This window comes from Garra rufa, chromosome 3, assembly GCF_049309525.1.
Source record: "Garra rufa chromosome 3, GarRuf1.0, whole genome shotgun sequence".
NCBI lineage: Eukaryota > Metazoa > Chordata > Actinopteri > Cypriniformes > Cyprinidae > Garra > Garra rufa.
In genome coordinates, this window is record NC_133363.1 from 60828477 (window position 1) to 60849219 (window position 20743).

At 40.7% G+C, this 20743-nt stretch overlaps 2 protein-coding genes across 2 annotated transcripts in view; one reads left to right on the forward strand and one right to left on the reverse strand.

The window, feature by feature from the left end:
• Nucleotides 1-20743, forward strand: part of LOC141331691 (B-cell receptor CD22) — a 79845-nt gene that overhangs the window by 16192 nt on the left and 42910 nt on the right. The window lies entirely within an intron of this gene.
• Nucleotides 4443-18930, reverse strand: LOC141332472 (uncharacterized). Its single transcript, XM_073837608.1, has 3 exons — nucleotides 18897-18930; nucleotides 17236-18000; nucleotides 4443-9905 (listed from the first exon to the last, which is right to left on the reverse strand). Exons 1-3 carry the CDS (start codon nucleotides 18928-18930, stop codon nucleotides 4537-4539), a joined length of 6168 nt encoding a protein of 2055 aa, XP_073693709.1. The 3' UTR covers nucleotides 4443-4536.

Consider the following 20743-nt stretch of genomic DNA (forward strand, 5'->3'; position numbering starts at 1 on the left):
ATTTTAATTCATTTTAATGAATACTGATACTTTTTTTTCTTGCAAATGAGTTGAATTAATGCATGTTCACATTTAGTTTAGAACTACCGTAACATCATGTTTACACAGCGCATACAACACCTCTGTACTCTGTACTCTTTACTAATTACTTGAAAAAGTAATCTGATTATGTAACTTGTGCTACTTATAATGCGTTATCCACCAACATTAATTTAGTTTAAAAGTTACAGTAAACTACAGGCAAATGTGCTGCCAGTATTTACAGTTAATTTACAGGTCAATGTTTACTACACTGTTATTCTAAACACAGTAAAAAAATAAAAATAAAAAGTACTTTTAGCTGCTGCCAGACGGTTACAGCAAATTTACTGTGAAAAGTTTTAAAAATGTTGAAAAATGTAAAAACAACCATAATTTCTTACAGTATGTAGTGATATGTATTTTTTTCTTTTTTTATCATATCTTTATATCATTCTAAATGATCTGTTGTGCTTTTTGGTGTGTCTAGCATTTTTCTTCTCAAATTCATCCTCGATTTCATGTAGCTTGAGGGCTGGTCATAAATATGGGGCCAAAGAAGGTTTATAGCGAGTTTCATGAAATTCCACTTGTTTGGTTCTGAAAATCTGTATTTGTAAAAAAAAAAACTGTATGATGACATAAATTTCTGCATTAAGACATTGGTGTGCTAAATTAGTTTTTATTTGTAATGTTTTCCTCACAGCAGGACAGAAAATGTATACCATGGTTTATTTAATTGTATAGTCATTTTATTAAATATCAGATTAAACACATTTGAAAATCTTACATGATCAAGTAAATTACTGTTTGTTTCTAGAGAATATATTAAAGTGATTACACAAATGATAAGATATATGAATGTTTCTGTATTTAAATCATAAAATGTTATTTTAAGAATAACAATGTTGAATATGTTTTTCCCCCAAATACCCAAGAAAATTATTATTACACGTAGAATAACTGATACATCACTGATATTCTTAAACTGCTTATACACAAAGTATAAGATAGGAATGTCTCTGTGTTAACGTCATTAAAAACATTCTATAAATATTTCCCTGAACACCCCTAAAATATGTAAAATAACTGATAGAAAATAGATAGAAAATCAGAAATAAAATAATGCCACAATTCTGTCTCTGAGCTCTTCATGCAGTTCCTTTGACCTCATGATTCTCATTTGCTCTGACATGCACAGTGAGCTGTAAGGTCTGTCAGGTGTGTGGCTTTCCTAATCAAGTCTAATCAGTATAATCAAACACAGCTGGACTCAAATGAAGGTGTAGAACCATCTCAAGGATGATCAGAAGAAATGGACAGCACCTGAGTTAAATATTTGAGTGTCACAGCAAAGGGTCTGAATACTTAGGACCGTGGGATATTTCAGTTTTTCTTTTTTAATAAATCTGCAAAAATGTCAACAATTCTGTGTTTTTCTGTCAATATGGGGTTCTGTGTATACATTAATGAGAGAAAAAAATGAACTTAAATGATTTTAGCAAATGGCTGCAATATAACAAAGAGTGATAAATGTAAGGGGGTCTGAATACTTTCTGTACCCACTGTATATACTGGCAATAAAATTGCATTTGGAAATGCCAAAACATGTCTTTAATTAAATTCCAAAATTTCATTAATGTTTTTATTTTTTATTTTTTTTATTTTTTTGTTATAATACACTGTTCTGTCTTGTGAAGTGTGAATAAAATGACATTTGATAAGCCATTGAGTCATTTGCTCACATGCTTGTCCAGGTCAAAACAAGATTCAAAATGTGCTTTACCAGAAGTCAGAAGCTTTTTAAGATACAACTACAAAAAAAGAAGAAATTGCCTAAAATTGCCTAAAATTTTCTTTCCGTCATGGTCCACATGTAAATGTGCCTAAAGGCTGGCCTTTACTCACAAATTTGCTGATCTGAGATCTGTTTTCTAGATTTCTCCAAGCATGATGCTATATTTGGAAATAGGAAACCTGTACCTAGATCAGCATTTTCGAGAATATGAGTATTAACAGCGATGCTCCTCATGGTCCATCAGAACTGATATGTCTGCCCTCAGAGACATCGGTTTGACCTTTACAAGTTTGCTGCACACTGTGCTGCAGACAGCATCTGAAGTTCTTGAAAACAGAAATACATGCACCAAAGGGGGCATTTTAAAGGGCATCGGGAGGGTCAGGGTCTCTCAATGGTCGATGGGCCTAGGCCAGACATGCAACTCCAAAATAAAGCATTATTTGGACTCAGTGTGTTAAAACCTGTTGCTTTATAATGCAAAATGACAAAAATGTGATTTTTTTGGTACTCTTTTATTTATTTTGGTGCAATAATGAACTTTGCAAATTTGTATGAGTCTACATGGTCTGTTATATGTTTGCATCTCCAGGATGTATAATAAAAATGCCAATAAATGGTGACTTTGGGTGTTGGCAAATTGGAAAAATTAACATTAATTTAAAAACGTTTCATGCAGTCAAACTAAAACAATGTAATTAAGGCGAAACATGAATGGAGTGAATGTTTTACACCCTAACGTATAAAAACCTCAGCGCTGCTTGATCTGATCTGACCAAAAGAGAAATGGGCATATGGTAATTGCTGTGAATTTAGGCTAATTAGAATTGTCAAGAGGTTTTATCATCCATTAGAGATAGCTGGATTCGCTACACATATAATAAGAATGGCAATGAATGCACATCTGTCTAGTGGTTGAAGAGGAGACTGAAATTTGAAGTTTATGCTGGTGAAATGATGTTAGCATGGCCGTGTTCATTACTTTAAAAGGCTATAGTGCAGATAATGACTAGAAACCCCAAAATAACAATTAATGGACAAATGAAAGGAGTCGACTAATGCACTCAGACACACTTTCAGTGAGATTGCATATTATTTTCGTCTAATTGAAGTGTTTCCCTAAAATCTAACTATGTGGTCTGATAAAATAAAATCTCTACTTGATGTCATAAGTGATAAATTATAGATTCTTTCAAACGACTTGGAAATAGACCCCCTGCAGACAGATACAAACGTTGTGGAAAGAAAATGAAACGCTGCTGAGGAACTATTTTTCAACATTTCACCCATCTAACTGCTTGACTCGCGTAATGGCGAGGCGGAGGAATATCCGACGCTATCGCGCAATTACCTCAGATTATATGTAAGCGTTTGAGTTTTCTGTGTGAGGGCCATGAAAGAGAATTCCATTTCAAATGTGTTTTTCACTTGATGGAAAGAGTTTCTCTTTCAGACGAAACAGACCCCTTTTTTTAAAGATAATAATTTACCTGTCAGAATCGCAGCGGAAGCACAGCAAGACGCCACTTCGCCGAGGCACTAATGGAAAATCCATTCTGCTTATGTTTCGGAGAATCCCTGAATATGCTTGAATCGGTGTTAAATGTAACTAATTTGTCGTCTTTATATCTTCACAATTCTCGCAACACATTATGAGAAGCCCGGCTAAATCTTAATGATTCATTTTAAGTCTGAAATGATAGTTACACATAAAATATGTCTGTTTACTTGAGGCGGTTTGGCAATGAATGATGTACTTTACCTCATTGTATGTTATTAAAAAAGAAAGAAAAGAAGGTTTCTTCCTCATACTTGCTAATAGATTAGCTGAAAATCACAAAATGCTGTGAATAACAGTATTGATTGTGCAGAAGGGCAACCTAATGCAAGTGCGCCATCGTCTGGTAAGTGTGTGAATTTCCTTGTCAAAAAATCCTGAAGGATTCCAATAAGAATTTTGTACAGGATTCTTATTGGAATTTCTATCATATTTTGGAACCGTTCCTATAAGACATAAATATTCTGTAGGATCATTCCTATAGGATTTTTAATGGGATCAAATTGGATTCTTGTTCATGTCTTTATGGGAACTCTTTTTTTTTATCTAAAGGTGCACTTTTTCACTGTTCTTGTTTTACTAACAAATAGTACTTGCAGTTTGCTGTTTACATCACCCTTGCTTAGACTTTGTTCATTGTATGTTGCTTGTCAAAAAATTCTAGGATTCTAATAAGAAACATGTACAGGATTCTTATTGGAATTTGGATCCTTTTTTGGAACCATTCCTATAGGATTTCGATAGGAATAGTCTTAGGATTCTTCCAAAATTGGAAGATGCTTTAAAATAAAACAGGATCCCAATAAAATCTTGTAGAAATGATCGTACAGGATTTTTATGTCTTGTCCTATAAGAAAGTCTTATAAGACAATTCCTAATGGAATCCTTTAGGAACGGTTCCAAAATATGATAGAAATTCTGATTGGAATCTTTTAGGATTTTTTGACAAGGGATTATACTTGCATGTATTTCTTGCTGTAATTCATCTACTCTTTTGTACAAAAACAACTATTTCATTCTAAACGAAAATGGTTTATTTTCACATGCACTGCTAGTCACATGAATGATGTTTCAACCCAAGGATGTCAAAAGAGTCTACTGAATATATCATAATTTAATAATTATTTACAGTCACTCTTTGATAAATACTTAGTTTGAATCATTAATACTCATTTTCAGTCCATTTTGTACAGTAGTATTGCCCATTGTTTTCTCCCAGCATCTCTTCAACCTTCTTCAGCAACTTCACCATGTGAGATTCCCTGTGTCCATTGTCAAGCACATAGCATCTATTCCCGCACTTCTGAACCAGCCTCTCCAAGTCACTGTTTCTCTTCACATGCTGCTGGATGCTCTCTCCTAATGTTTCTGCCCAGGTGAGTAGAACAATAGTGTGCCTCCATGATGCTTCTCCTAGTGCAGACATGGTACGTTCCACTGCACGCCTGTACTGGCCAGTGAAGGAAACGTAAGCAGGAGTCACCAGGATGAATGCATGTGGTCCAGGCTGACAGAGAGAGATACTTTGAGAGAGGTGTTTTTGAGATATTTCTTTACTATCAGATCCAGATCTCCATTTCAGGCCCTGAGGCTCTATGATAGTGAGTTGTCTGCCGGATATCTCTCCCCTCCAAGGGTTGCTTTTATCTGCATCAGGCCCCACAATGGTGCATCTCGCTGGGTGACGGGACGACCAGGAGTCTCCTAAAAGCACCAGCCTTAGCTCAGATACAGGCCAGGGTGTGTGCAGGGTAGGTTGAAAACTGGTGCTTGAAGATTCAAAGAAGTCTTCATCACTTTCGCAATCTTCTTCATTTTGCTTGGCCTCCAGTGTTCGTTTAACCCTCTGGATCTTTATCGATCTGTTATTTGCATGGTTTTTTGTAGCCAACTCCATTCGCTCTTTACTTCTTGTGTCTTTTGCATCGCAAATGCCACCATCTACTCCAACTTCTTGATACGTTTGATGGATGTCTTCAGCTTCAATTCGTTTCCCATTAAATTCAGTGCTGTTTGTCAATTGCTGATACCCTGAGAAAGGCTCTTTTTGTATCTTTTTGAGCTCTGTGTTATACAAATACTTCTCCCATTTCTCAAGTTCCTCTCGCTTCTTTTTCATCTTGTCTTGTTCTTTATTTAGCTCCAGCATTTTGCTCTCTAGTTGGTTTTGACATTCCTCAAGCTCTTTCTCTCTCCCGTCTAGTGTTGCTTTCAGAAGGTCTAGCATTTGTGTTTTGTTCTCAAAATCACTCGCTTTCGTTTTCAGATCTAACTCTTGGGTTTGCAAAAGTTTGTGTTTGTCTGTCATGTTATTATCTCTCTTAGCGAGCTCCAATTCCCGTTGGTGCACGTCTGTTTCTCTGGTATCTAAAGAGCGTTCTCTGTCTTTCAACACATCCTGCTGTTTCTTCAGATCATGCAACATGTCTTTATGCTGTTGTTCCCTATTTTGCATGACTTGCTGTCTTTTCTCCAAATAGATTTCTTCACTCTTCAGCTTCTGCTCTCTTTGAGAGAGTGCTTCTTCGCCTTTTATCAGCTCTTGCTCCTTGTTTCCTAATGCTTCTCTAATGCTCTCAAGTTCATCAAACTGGTTTTGCCTCTTATTTTCCATATCTTGATGTTGCTCCATCAGCCTTTGACCTTTGAGTTCAAGGTCCTGCTCTCTTTGGGCAAGTTCTTGCTCCTTTATCTGCAGTCCATTTATTTTTTGTAGAAGATCATGTTCCTTATTACTCAACTCAGCTTGCCATTTCTCCACATTGTGTTTGGTATTTTCAAATTCCTCTGAAATCTTTGAAAGCTCTTGGGTTTTCGCTTCCCACGTCTGCTCTCGTTTATTAAGTTCACCTTCTTTAGTTTCCAGATTTGCTCTAAGCATCTCCAAAGTTTTCTCTTCTTCCTTAAGCCTGTGTTGTTCTTTGGCAAAATTTGCCTCTGTTTCCATCAGCTCTTGCTCTTTCCTCTCCATTTGCTGTCTAAGGTTTTCCATATTTTTCTCTTGCTTTTCAGTCAGATCTTTCATTTCCTTTTCCTTGGTCTCCAGTATCTTTTCCATTGCTTGTTGCTCATCCTTTTTGAGTTTTATTTGCTGCTCCTGCACCTTTAAATTTTCCTCTCTAGCCATAAGATCCTCCGCTCTTTTCTCAATCTCCTCTCTCATTCGCACCAGATCTACAGCCAGACGTTTGTTACTCTGACTCTCATTTTCCAGATTCTTCTCCTCTTCTCTTATCCTATACATTTGCACTTCCAAATCCTGTTCTCGCCTATTAATTTCATCCTCTCTAGTTATCAAATCTTGTTTGTGTTGTGCCAATTTCTCTTCCTTCTTTTCTACCTCCCTCTCTCTGCTATAAAGCTCTTGTTCTTTCTCTATCTCTTTCATCTCATGCTCTTCATGTCTTTCTCTTAGTCTTTTCTCATAATACGCCTTCATGTCTTGGATATCGCTCTCTTTCTCTTTCTCCTTCTCCTCCAGCATGCTTTTTAACTCGTCTGTCTGTTGTTCTAACCTTTTCATTTCCTTCATCTGTTTCTCATAGCGCTTAACTGAAGTCTGAAGATCTTTCTCATAGCTCTCACATTTGCACTTCAGCTCTTCTAGTTCTTTCTGTAGTTCTGCGTTCACATTTTGTAGGATATTATTTCGTTCTCGTTCTTCTCTGGTCTGTTGTGTCAGCTCATCCAAGCATCTTTTTGTTTCCTCATACTGTCTTCTTATTTTTTCCATCTCCTCTTCTATCATCATATTCTTTCTTTTGTAGGCCTCTATCTTTCCGTCAAACTCTTCCTCTAGATGTTTTAGTTGAGTAGCAGCTTCTTCAGTAATTGCTCGAATGCTGTTTTCCAGCTTTTCTATTTCTTTTCTATGCTCTTTGTTGATGTTTTGCAGCCGCGTGTCCATTTCTTTATCTTTTTCCAACTCTTTTTGATTTAATTTGGCTATTTCATCATCTTTTCTTTGTAGTTCTTCTTCTAAGTGTTTGAGGTGAGCAGCACTTTCCTCAACATGTGCCTGAATACTCTCTTTTAACTTTTCAACCTCTTTCTGTCTTTCGCTAACATTTTCACACAGTGTGTTCATTTCTCTGTCTTTCTCGAGGTCACTTGTTCTTAATTGGATTATTTCATTGTCTTTTATTTTCAATACTTCCTCTAAACGCTTCAATTGAGCAACACTTTCTTCAGTAATCGACTGCATGCTGTGTTTTAATTTTTCAGCATCCTGCTGCTGGCCAGTAATATTTTTCTTAAGTGTGTGAATTTCTCTGTCTTTGTCCAGGTCTCTCTGTCTTAACTTGGTTATTTCCTCTACTTTTATTTTCAGCTCATCCTCCAAATGCTTGAGTTGATCCGCACTTTCTTTGATATGTGCTTCAATATCGTCTTTTAACTTTTCAGCGTCTTTCTGTTTTTCGCTAATGTTTTGCCTAAGCTGGTCAATCTCTCGCTCTTTCTCCTGGTCTCTCTGCCTTAATTTTTCATTTTCCTCTTCTTTCAACTTCAATTCATCCTGTAAAAGTTTCACCTGAGCTGCATTTTCATCAATACTGTCTTTTAACTTTTCAATATCAGTTTGTTTTCCGCTAATGTTTTGCTTTAGTTTGTCAATGTTTTCGTCTTTCTCCAGGTCTCTTTGTTTTAATTTCTCTATTTCTTTTTCTCTTGTTTTCAACTCCTCTGTCAAAACTTGAACTTCACTTGTGTGTTTTTCAAGATTTGCCTGGACAGTGTCTTTCAACTTTTCTATATCCTTCTGTTTTTCGCTAATGTTCCGCTTCAGGTTCTCAATTTCTCGCTCCTTTTCCTGATCTCTTTGTCTAAATTTGACTATTTCATCATCTTTTCGCTGAAGTTTCTCTTGTGTTTCAGCATTTCGATGAAGCTCCTTTTCTTTCTCTCTCATGGTTCGCTCGATTTCCTCATCCTTCCCTACGAGTTTATCAATAAGTGTGTTGTATTTTCCCACAGTTCCTGCATGCATTTCTCTCTCAGCTTCTGTCGTTTTCACTTGCTCTTGATAAGACATCCGTAGCTGCTCCATCTCCTTGGTCATCATCTCTATCACCTCTCTCAGCTTGTCCATCTCTTTCTCTCTCTTCTCAAGGTTTTCACTGAATCTCTTGCCTTGTTCTTTTTCTCTGCTCACAGCGTTCAGTTTCACCTCTTCGATTTCTCTCAAATTTTGTTCAATTTCATTATCCCTTTCTTTTAGTTTCTTCTCCATCTCTTGCTTTTCTTCTTCATGCCTGCGTTGTGATGCATCCATCTCTTTTAGACCTTCTTCAACGTTTCCTCTCATTCTATCATTCTCTTTCTCAGCGTCAAACAGTTTGCTTTGAAGTTCCTTCATCTCATCCAAGTGCACATGCTGAATCTCAGCCTCTCTTTCTTTTCGCTCCTGTTCTTTCATGGCACCCATGCGCTCCATTTCCAGCAGTTTCATCTGAAGTTCTTCCACTTTCTCTTTAAGTTCTTCTCCCTCCCGCTCTCGTTCCTCTAATCTCATCTGCAGTTGCTCTTTCTCCTTCAGTCCCTGACGGAGAGTCACCATGACTTTGCTCATTTCAGCAGTCAACTCTTGTAACTCTCGCTCCTTGTCTTCCGTCAACCACGCCATCCTCTCTTCCAGCTCACCCATCACGCTTCTCCTGTCATCTTCTCCTCGGTACGGCACCTCTTCCCTCTCTGCCTTCCCTGGAGATAGCACTTTGTCTTTTTTGCGTCTTTCGAAAAACCACCGAATGCTCCTGACCTCTCGTTCCTTCATCTTCTTCAGTTCTTCTTCCTGCCGTTGAAGCTTATCGCTAAACTCCTTAACCTTCAGCTGAAATTTCTCGTTCTTTTGTCTTCCTAACTCTTGAATCTCATGCACTAGTGGTGAAAAGGCCTCGCAACGGTTTCCCGCCACCATCTTCTCGATCTTCTCCAGAAGTTCCGTTATCTGTGTTTTGGAATTCCCAGATTTCAAACAGGAGTTGCTGCTGATGACGTGGAACCTATTTGAACATCGTTCCACCAACCAACGGAGATCCTTTCCTCCTCCTTGGATGTGCTGCTCAATGGTGACTCCCTCTCGTAGCTGGTCACCCCTTGTGAACAGAAGCAGCGTATGTCTCCAAACTGCTTCTCCCAAAAGCTCCAAGTGCTCCCGCACTGCTTGCGCTTGGACAAGCGCATCCACTCTCAATGTCAGTAAAAATGCATGAGGTCCAGGAGGACACAGCGTCACGCTCAGTCCGATCTCTCGCTTCACTCTCTCTGGAGTCAATCCCTCTGGTCCGCCCTCCCATCCGGGCACATCCACAACCGTCACCAGTCTGTTAGAAACCTCTGTCTGCTGTCTCGAACACTCCTCGGTGGCCTCTTTGCTTTGAAAGTATCCCGGTCTTCCGAGGATAGCGTTCCCGGCAGAGCTTTTCCCCGTCTCCCTCTCTCCCAGCAGAACCAGTCTCAGCTCTGGGAGACGCCTTGAACCTCTGGAGAACAGGTTCTTCTCATCCTGGTCTTCAATTTGCGGATTATCATCTAGCAGAGACAGGAGAAACAATGCAATAAATAAATAAATTCTTTGGTTGTAAATAATGACTTTTGTAGTTGCAATATTATTACGTCTTTTTGTCAAACGAAGGTTATTTATATCCAGGGGTGCACATAAGTGGTCCACAGGTCCGCATGCGTGACCAAAATAAGAAAATGCGCTGTGTATATAAGTCCAGAGCATGCATTTGTGTACCGACATGCTTGCAGCTCATGCACAATTTCCATTTTAGATCATCAGACTAATACTGTATAAGATTTCTATTCGAACTGAAATAATAATTATATTCTTTCGAGACATTTCATTCACTGACGCTCTTCACTGTATGTGCAAAACCAGGCGGGAGCGCATATACTTACTTGTTGGCAACCCACCAAAATAAAAGGTGATAAATTAGGTTTGAAAATTATGTAAATACACTGTATGTAGTGTGAGGACCAAACTAAATCTCCAGGTATGAGAACCAGGCTAAAAAGCTTATGTGCACCCCTGTCTATATCACTTTAATAATGTATTATCCAAGACTTCATTAAAATCTTACAAAATTGCAGTGTTTGCATTCAAATCATGCATTTTTGTTCCATAATTGAAATTTATTTAATCATTTACGTTATTTTTAAGGAATTTATTATTTTTTAAGAAGAAGAAAGTGATTGTTTGCTATAATGGCGGTAAAGACCAATATCTTTGAGACCAATTCAATGAATATGGCAAATCATACATTAATTTTTACTGCGTTCTTTTTTATTATAGTGAACTTGCTCCCAAAAAAGGAAAAATACCATACAGTTTGTCACAAGGAGGAGTCAGAGACGTGCGGATCCATTTGCAAGGCTTTATTTAGAATAGTCAACAGGCAGGAGTAAACGCCAGAAAACAGGAACAACGTAGGTAATCCGGGAAACAGTTCAATACTCAAGCAGTGGTCGCAATGGCAGGCAGCAGGAATCAATAACGGGGTACACAGTCCAGAGTCATACACAGATAATCCAACACAGAGAAACACGCTTAGAATTATGACCATAGGAACAATAAGACTTCGCAAGGTGGCTGTGTGTGTGAGTGGCTTAAATGCAGTCAGAGTGATGAGGTGCAGCTGTGAGAACTAATCAGAGCAGTGAGAAACAAGGGCCAGGTGAATGCAGAGATTAGTGCAGTGGCTTATGGGGAATGAAGTCCATGAAGTGTGGTGCAAGAGTTTATGATGACAGGGAAGACCAGATACGTGACAGAGCCCCTCCACAAGGAGCGGCTTCCAGACGCTCTAACCACCTATACAACCTTGAGGGTGGTGGAGCGGAGGCGGAACAGGGGGAGGGATGGAGGGCCAGGTCCATGTAGGGGTACTGGAACCACGAAATGAGGCGGAGCCGACGGAGGGAGAAGCCATGGAGGAGGAAGGGTTGGCTCCTGCATGGGGCCGACCGACGGAGGTGGAGCCGGTGGAGCCCGAGGCGGAACCGTAGAGTCGATGGTCCTGGGCGACACAGAGGATCCGGAGGGCCAAGGCGGAACCCAAGGCTCTGGCGACCCCGGCGGAGATGGAGGTCCGGAGGTACGCAGCGGAGCCGGAGTGACAGAGGATCGAGGCTGTGCCCACGGGAGGGAGGAGGTCCACAGAGCCGGCAGGACGGAGTGACGAGGCGCAGCCGGAGGAGTAGAGTCCAGAGGCGAAGGTGGGGTGACGACTGACCGGGGCGGAGCCGGAGAGACGATGGAGCCCGGAGGAGCTGTTGGGCCGATGGCCGACAACGGAGACGAGGGAGCACAGAGCCGGGGTGGAGCCGCAGGGTCGGAGGACCGAGGTGGAGTCCAGGACTCTGAGACTGGAGGTGATGGTGAGGGATCCTTCAGTCTGAACACCGATGGAGACTGGCAGTCCCACGGCAAGTCCTCTGCGCCGAAGGTGGGATGTGGGTGAGCAGAGGGACTGTCAGGAGACAGAGGTGGCAGGACTGGAGCAGCAGGGAGGGTGGGTGGGAACAGTCCATGCATGAGCTCCGTGACCAGAACCGGGCAGACAGGAATCTCAGGACGACTGGATGGAACCAGCGGAGTCTCTGGAAGGCTGGGCGGAACCAGCGGAGGCTCTGGAAGGCTGGGCTGAACCAGCGGAGGCTCTGGAAGGCAGGGCTGAACCAGCGGATTCTCTGGAAGGCAGGGATGAACCAGCGGAGTCTCTGGAAGGCAGGGATGAACCAGCGGAGTCTCTGGACGGCTGGGCGGAACCAGCGGAGTCTCTGGAAGGCTGGGCGGAACCAGCGGAGTCTCTGGAAGGCTGGGCGGAACCAGCGGAGTCTCTGGAAGGCCGGGCGGGACCAGCGGAGACTCTGGAAGGCCGGGCGGGACCAGCGGAGACTCTGGAAGGCCGGGCGGGACCAGCGGAGACTCTGGAAGGCCGGGCGGGACCAGCGGAGACTCTGGAAGGCCGGGCGGGACCAGCGGAGACTCTGGAAGGCCGGGCGGGACCAGCGGAGACTCTGGAAGGCCGAGCGGGACCAGCGGAGACTCTGGAAGGCCGGGCGGGACCAGCGGAGACTCTGGAAGGCCGGGCGGGACCAGCGGAGACTCTGGAAGGCCGGGCGGGACCAGCGGAGACTCTGGAAGGCTGGGCGGGAGACCAGCTGCTCGAGCCGACAGCAGCGGTGGGTCCTCCATGCTAGACATTAATCTTTGCCACACCGTGGTAAAGTGTGGGTGCTGTGGTTCTGGGCTAGCAGACATCTTGTGCTGAGACTCAGGGCTAGCAGACATCTTGTGCTGTGGCTCTTTTAAAACATCCACAGTTAACTTAGAGCCACATAGCAGCAACGCATACTGCATATAGTCCTCCACTGAACATTTAAATTCTCCTCCTGGCAACATTGACTTAGTTGGCTCATTAAGTCCCCGGCGGAATAAGTACTTAAGGTAAACTTCATCACAAAATGGTAAATTAAGTGACAACTCACAGAATCTGTGGACATATTCCTTAATGGGGAGATTTCCTTGTCGGAGGAGCAGAAGCTGGTCGACTGGGTCCATGTTGAGATGCTGGTGGATAAAGCCGCTGGATCCGGGTGCGGCGAAGTCTTCTGTCACAAGGAGGAGTCAGAGACGTGCGGATCCATTTGCAAGGCTTTATTTAGAATAGTCAACAGGCAGGAGTAAACGCCAGAAAACAGGAACAACGTAGGTAATCCGGGAAACAGTTCAATACTCAAGAAGTGGTCGCAATGGCAGGCAGCAGGAATCAATAACGGGGTACACAGTCCAGAGTCATACACAGATAATCCAACACAGAGAAACACGCTTAGAATTATGACCATAGGAACAATAAGACTTCGCAAGGTGGCTGTGTGTGTGAGTGGCTTAAATGCAGTCAGAGTGATGAGGTGCAGCTGTGAGAACTAATCAGAGCAGTGAGAAACAAGGGCCAGGTGAATGCAGAGATTAGTGCAGTGGCTTATGGGGAATGAAGTCCATGAAGTGTGGTGCAAGAGTTTATGATGACAGGGAAGACCAGATACGTGACACAGTTAGTCCAAATGACTAATCTAAATGTATTATATTTTGGCTCTTTTGCTCAGTAGTTTTGTGTGAGGTTTATTGTAGTGGTACCATAATACTTAGTTTTTTATTTTTTTGTACTTTTTATATTTCTATTATATTATGGAAGCCATTTCCGCCACTGAATTTAAAAAAAGATACCGTGACTTTTTATCTCAAAATTCTGGCTTTAATTCTCGCAATTGTGAGTTCACATCTCGGAATTCTAACTTTCTCAGAATTGTGAGATATAACCCCGCAATTATGAGTTATAAAGTCAGAATTGCAAGACATGAACTTGCAATTTTAAGGAGTTAAGTCAGAATTTTGAGCTATAAAGTCAGAATTGTGGGATATAAATGACCTTTTTTTCTTGCAATTCTGACTTTTTTATCAGAAGTTGCAGTTTCCCTTTATTTATTTATTTTTTATTCTGCAGTGATAATGGGCTTCCATATTATATGGGAAAGTGCATTAACAGTTTTTTGTGTGTGTTTGTGTTTCACAGAAAAATTTGATGAGTGTACATACAAACTTGGCGCAACATGAGGTGAGTAAATCATTACATTTTTATTTATTTATTTTTTTTTTTCTGGGTGATGATAAATTCTATTGTGAGAAAAGATGTTCTGTACACTGCCAAAGCACTGTTGTTTTAATAAATGTATGTGATTCGAAAAGTTAAAACATTGTGCAGATCTTCCAACGGGGTTCTCATGATTAGGCAGTGTTACAATTTTGGTTACAAGGGCTGGAAAAGTCATGAACAAAAAAGTAATGGAAAATTAAAAGTAATAGAAAAGTATTTTTGAATATATATTTTTGTAGCTCTGCTCTGCTCTGAAGTATTTCATCAGCTAAAGTTTGCTGAAATGTTATTGCGAATCATTGTTTTGTGAATGACTCATTCGTAAAACCAATTCAAAGGAACTGTTTGATTTTTAACAAACCATTTTGGAGATTTAATTTGAATAGCTAATTTGGGAATTGAAATTAATCAAAATTATTACAAAAAAAAAACTTTGTACATTCATTACAAATATCTAAAAAGATCATGGAAAATTCAGTGTTTTTCAGAGGTGTAGGAAGTTGAAACCTTGTCCTGTTGTTCAATTTCCTCTCTAGAGAAACATTTATGCAAGTATCTGAAACTCACAGTTATAAAATAGTTCTGACTTCTGCAAAAAGATTTGTACGATACAAGTCTGTCTGTTTTGAATTGAATTAACTTTTAAAAAAGTGCTTTTGTTGTTTCTTATTTTCTAGTACAATATCTAAACATCTTTTAATCAAGATTGAAAATCAAGTTTTCTGAAAAAGTGATCAAAATGAAATGAGTTTATGCTTAAAACAGAGAAAACAGCTGCCAGTGGGGTAAGAAATATAAGCTTGTTTTGCCTTTAAAAGTTCACAGAAGTGCTTTAAAGCAGGCAGCGTTATTCTGGGTGTTGACATAATTTCAACTGAAACAGGAAGACAGGGCAGGGCATATATAGCAGCCAATGTATTTTTTTAAATAGCCAATAGCTTGTTTATTTCACAGCTTGGGCTAGAGCCGTTGAGCTTGGTAAAGCCACATTTGACAGCGTATGACAGCCACAATCTCATCCATATCACTATAAAATATATAATTCTGTGTAGAACTCAAATGGGTCTGATGTGTTTTATGATCTACGCTGACTGCATGATTGATTCATGGGACGCTTCAGAATCTAGAGAGCATTTGATTGGACAGAAATTTGACGAGAAGCTGAAGTGCAGGGTGATGTCATCAAAAATGTTGATCCATATTGGCGGAAGTTAGACACTGTAAGTTTTGAATGCTTTTATCTTGTAAAGGCTAATTTTGACATTGTTTTGAAACACACTATCTTATATATAACCTTAAAGGTCCACTAAAGTGCCTTAAAAAATATGTTATTAAAATACGTCACCACATTATTCTATGTGGTGACGTAATTTGAACTGAAAAAGGAAAACAGGGCGGGACATATCACACAGCCCCGCCCACTTTTAAAAATAGCCAATAGTGTTCCATTTATATCTGCTCGGGCCAGAGTCGTTGAGCTCGGTAAAGCTGCGTTTGACAGCTTATGACAGCCACAGTCTAATAGATTACCCTCTAGATTCAATATGAAACTCTTACTAAAACAAAATAGTGATCATAATCATGCTGAGGCTGTGTAGTTTAATACATGCCGACTCGCACATATGATATGCTCCATGTGATCGTGTCTCTGGACCGGATCCAAAGTCCGGAGTAGACTGTGCGCGCTGCTGCTGTCTGAATCATTCCCTATCGCCTACGTTGCACACTACATGCCGTTCACCATACAGAAAACACTAACACTGTGAACAAGTGACCTATCTCAGCTGCAGCTTCAACGTCTATTTATAGTGTTGGGGTGGGACGCTACGGACTCTAGAGAGAATTTGATTGGACAGAACGTTTGATAAGAAGCTGAAGTGCAGTGTGATGTCATCAAAATCGTTGATTCATATTGGTGGAAGTGAGAAACTGTAAGTTTTGAATGCTCATATCTTGTAAGCTTGAATTTTGTCATTGTATTGGAGTACACTAGCTTATCGATAACCTCAAGGCTAATATATTCATACTCAAATCCCAAAAACTTTAATTTTGATTTCATTGGGACTTTAAGGATAACACATTCATACTAAAAGCCAAAAAACTTCAATTTTGATTTCATGGGGACTTTAAATTCAGTAAATGTTTTATCCGATGTATCCTGATTAAACTCAATCCTCTGTCCAAATCATTTAGACCCTAAACAATGTTAATTTAATGGGTAACACTTTAGAATACGGTTCCGTCATTGATGAATAACTACACAGGAACAAATGAGTAATGCACTAGTAACTACTAGTCTAATAACTACTATTAACTAACAAGAAATTCTGATTAACGAATCAGTAAGTAATAGCAGTCAGTTAAAAGTGGTAGTTCACTAATAGCTAATCAGTAACTACTATTTTTTTCATATCTCCCAGGGAACTACTAAGAACTACTATATACAGTACATGTTCATAATAAATGTAAATAATGCTAAATGTATAATTAGTTCTAAAGTAAAGATCATGGTAACGCACTAGTAATGATTCGGGTATTACCAAATCCATCAGAAGGAATTACTAATTATTTGGATCCATATTCTAAAGTGAAGATCATGATAACTCCCCAGTAATGACTAAAGTCATTAAAATTATTGAGGTTTTTGTAAGGTTCTGGATAGTAATACTTCCGATGGCTTTAGTAACAATTAACACTTTGTTACTAGTGGGTTACCATGATCTTCACTTTAGAATACGGATCCAAATAATTTGTAATCCCTTCTGAAGTATTTGGTAATTCTTGAGTCATCATCAATTCTTGTGGGTTACCATGATCTTTACTTTAGAATTAATTATACATTTTCCATCATTCACATTAATTATGAACCTGTATACTGTAGTAATTCTTAGTAGTTCTCCGGGAGATAGAAAATAGTTACTGATTAGCTATTAGTGAACTACCACTTTTATCTGACTGCTATTACTTACTGATTAGTTAATCAGAATTTCTTGTTAGTTAATAGTAGTTACTAGACTGTTACTAGTGCATTACTCATTTGTTCCTGTGTAGTTATTCATTAAGGAGGGAACCGTATTCTAAAGTGTTACCATTTAATGTTGATAATTGCATTCGTCTGAAATGCACAACACCTTGCATAAGAATGGTAGAAAAACAACCGAAATACTGAGGAAGAACAACACTTTTCACAATCTACTCACTCATCAGCACAGCTCTGATGGTTCCTCTGTGCGTCTGAGCCTCCATCAGCCTCTGTTTCTTCCTCCTTTCTCGTGCCCTGCGTTTGCTCTCCACCTCCAGCTCCAGAAGCAGCAGATCGGTCTGATAATATCTTCCTCCTCTCTCTTCCACCAGTTTATCCATCTTCCTCATCAGTTCCCTCACCTGCGATCCATCGTCAGCACGCCGCTTGTTCTCCAAAACGTGGAACCTGTTACCACACCGTTCCAGAAGCGTCTGGAAGGCCTTGCCTCCATTTCGAATCCTCTGTTCGATGGGTACGGAGCCCAGTTCGTCCCCTCGTGTGAACAGCACTAGCGTGTGATCCCACACTGCTTTGCCCAGCAGTTCCAGGTGTTCCTCGATTTGTCGATGATAGTCGACTGTCACTGATGTACAGGATCGCACCACTAGAAGGACGGCGTGGGGACCTGGTGGACACAAGGACATGCTTCGCTTCGTTTCTCTCCTGACCCAACCAGGAGTCCCATTCACTGAATAGTACCATTCCCAGCCTGGGGTGTCCACAACCGTAACACGCCTTCCTGCCACGTCGGCTCGTCTCTTCACACACTCTTCGGTCGCTTTGCCCGTCTCAAACCCTCCTGCCAGGCCTAGGATGGTATTTCCTGCTGAGCTTTTTCCAGCACCTTTGCGGCCTAGTAAAACCAAGCGAAGTTCAGGAAGAGATGATTGCTGGTGACTCTGACTTCCTCCATTGGCCTCAACAGCCTGCGGCCTCTTGTCTGTGAAAGATAAGTAATGTTTGGTTTTAATGCATGGATGCACTACAATTCAGAAGAAATTAATACTTTTATTTAGCAAGGATGCATTAAATTGATCAAAAGTGACTGTAAAAGAGAACACAAAAAGCACTTAATTCATTAAAAATCCTGAAAAATTTACCAGTTTTCACAAAAATAATAAGCAGAACAACCGTTTTATACTGTGATAATAATTATAAATGTTACTTAAGCAGGAAATCAACATATTAGAATGATTTCTGAAGGATCGTGTGACACTGAAGACTGGAGTAATGATGCTCAAAAAATTCAGCTTTGCATCACAGGAATAAATTCTATTAAAAGAAATTTCAAATAGAAAGCAGCTATTTTAAATTGTAAAAATATTTCACAACACTACTGTTTTTTACTATATTTTAATCTAATAAATGCAGCTTTGGTGCGCATAAAATACTTCTTTAAAAACATAAAAAAAATCTTACTGACCCCAAACTGTACTAATATACTAATAAATTGTAAATATTAATAAAATGTGGACATTTTCACATTTTATGTGAGACAAAGCTTATATTACCCCAAATTGGCAACAAAAGCTATGTACAGACCTAAGCCATACTTAAAAATATCAAAATGTTACTGCATTCACTTACAAAATTACCAAAAAATGATAGCACAAACACACTTTTAAAGTAAATTTTTCGACCAAAAGCCCTTTGTTAGGTTTAAAATGCTGTAACAAGAGATGCAGTGTTGAAAATGAGGACAGCATTAGGATATTGTGTTGATTTGCAAACACTTGCTTTGATATTTTGTCTAATGCAATGACATTCAGACATGTTTCCACATTTGTGTGCATCTGATCTGGTGCAGCTCTTCAATCATGATCATACTTCTCTCACCCAAGAATGAGGGATCCTCTTTCTGTGTTTCCATCTTTGTCCGTCTGTCTTCGTCCTCCTTGATTTTTCCTCTTGAGCTATATTTTTGGAATCAGCATTGTTTTATACCTCAGTAACTTTTAAACGTAAGCGACTGACTTCCTACCGATGCATGGAACAACAGTAGAGCGGAACAAAGTGCTGAACGTGGAAGCTTGATCACGTGACTAACCTGTGGTTTTCTGTATCTCGCACAGGAAGCACCATCTACTGCTCGCGTGGGTATAGCGGAAATTAAAGAGGAGCCTTGTGGTCAGTGTTGCTCATCTCATATGTGTGTTTACTTATTTGATATCATGATGCTTTGTCTTGAACCATTATTTGGTGCTCAAGAAGGTTCATTTGTTTTGAATGAATCAGGGGGAGTGCCTTGATCAGACAAAAACACACACATTGGATAACAAATGTATATACAGTTGAAGTCAAAAGTTTACATACACCTTGCAGAATCTGTAAAATGTTAATTATTTCACCAAAATAAGAGGGATCATACAAGATGCATGTTATTTTTTATTTAGTACTGACCTGAATAAGATATTTCACATAAAAGACATTCACATATAATCCACCAGAGAAAATAATAGTTGAATTTATAATGTTCAAAAGTTTACATACTGTCACGACCACACACAAAGGGAGAAGGTGAGTATCTTTCAAGGTATTTATTAACAAACGTGCACAGTACAACACACGTGCAATCGGGTGAAATAAGGTCTCTGTGGTCAAATCTTCAAACAAACACAACAGGTGAGTTCAAGTTCATAAGGATCATAGCGTTAGCAATAGTCACTTCCCTTTAACACGATTAACGTGTATCACAGGAGAACATCAGAGCAATCCACGAGGAGCACAGGAGAGACAACAGGAGGGAGAGAAGATCCACAGAGAAGCATCCATGCAACTTCGATACCAGCCGATGAGTGAGTGGCAGAGGTAGGTATATAAAGGGTGTGGTGATTGCTGGTGCAGGTGACGGTGATTAGTATTCTGGTGATGGTTCACGGGTGTGCTGTGGTGGTGATTGGCTGGTTGGTGGAGGATCGTGGTGATTGGGGCTGAGGGAACGTGCAGAGGGTGTGACATCACCCCCTCCTCCACGGGTGACTCCTGGCACCCAAGAACGGCGACGGGGACGACCACGACCTCTGGGAGCTGGGCGTTCGGGATGTTGGCGGTGGAATTCCTCGAGGAGAGTCGGGTCCAGGATGTCGTCACGGGGTATCCACGATCTCTCCTCGGGTCCGAACCCCTCCCAGTCCACTAGGTACTGGAGCTGGCCGTTCCGCCGCCGGGAGTCTAGGATTTCTTGGACTTGGTAGATGTTATCTCCAAGGATCTCTGGCGGGTCGGGAGGAGGAGGTGACTCCGACTCTGTGGAGGAAGGGAACAGGGGTTCAGTGTGGCGCTTGAGTAGGGAAACGTGAAACGAGGGGGCGATTCTGTAATGTGGAGGTAGGTTTAGACGGTAGGTGACAGGGTTGATCTGTGAGTGCACGGTGAAGGGCCCTATGTAGCGGGGACTCAGCTTCCTACTGGGCAGCCGGAGGCGTATGTCTCGAGTGGACAACCATACCTGGTCCCCGGGGAGGTAAACTGGGTTGGGTAACCTACGGCGGTTGGCATGTTCCGTATGCCTCCGTACTGCCCGCTGGAGATGGACGTGCGCTGAGTCCCACACCCTCTCGCTCTCTCGGAACCAGTGATCTACCGCGGGCACCTCGGAGGACTCTCCAGTCCATGGAAACAGAGCTGGTTGATAACCTAGAATGCATTGGAATGGGGTTAGACCAGTAGAGGTTTGACGGAGG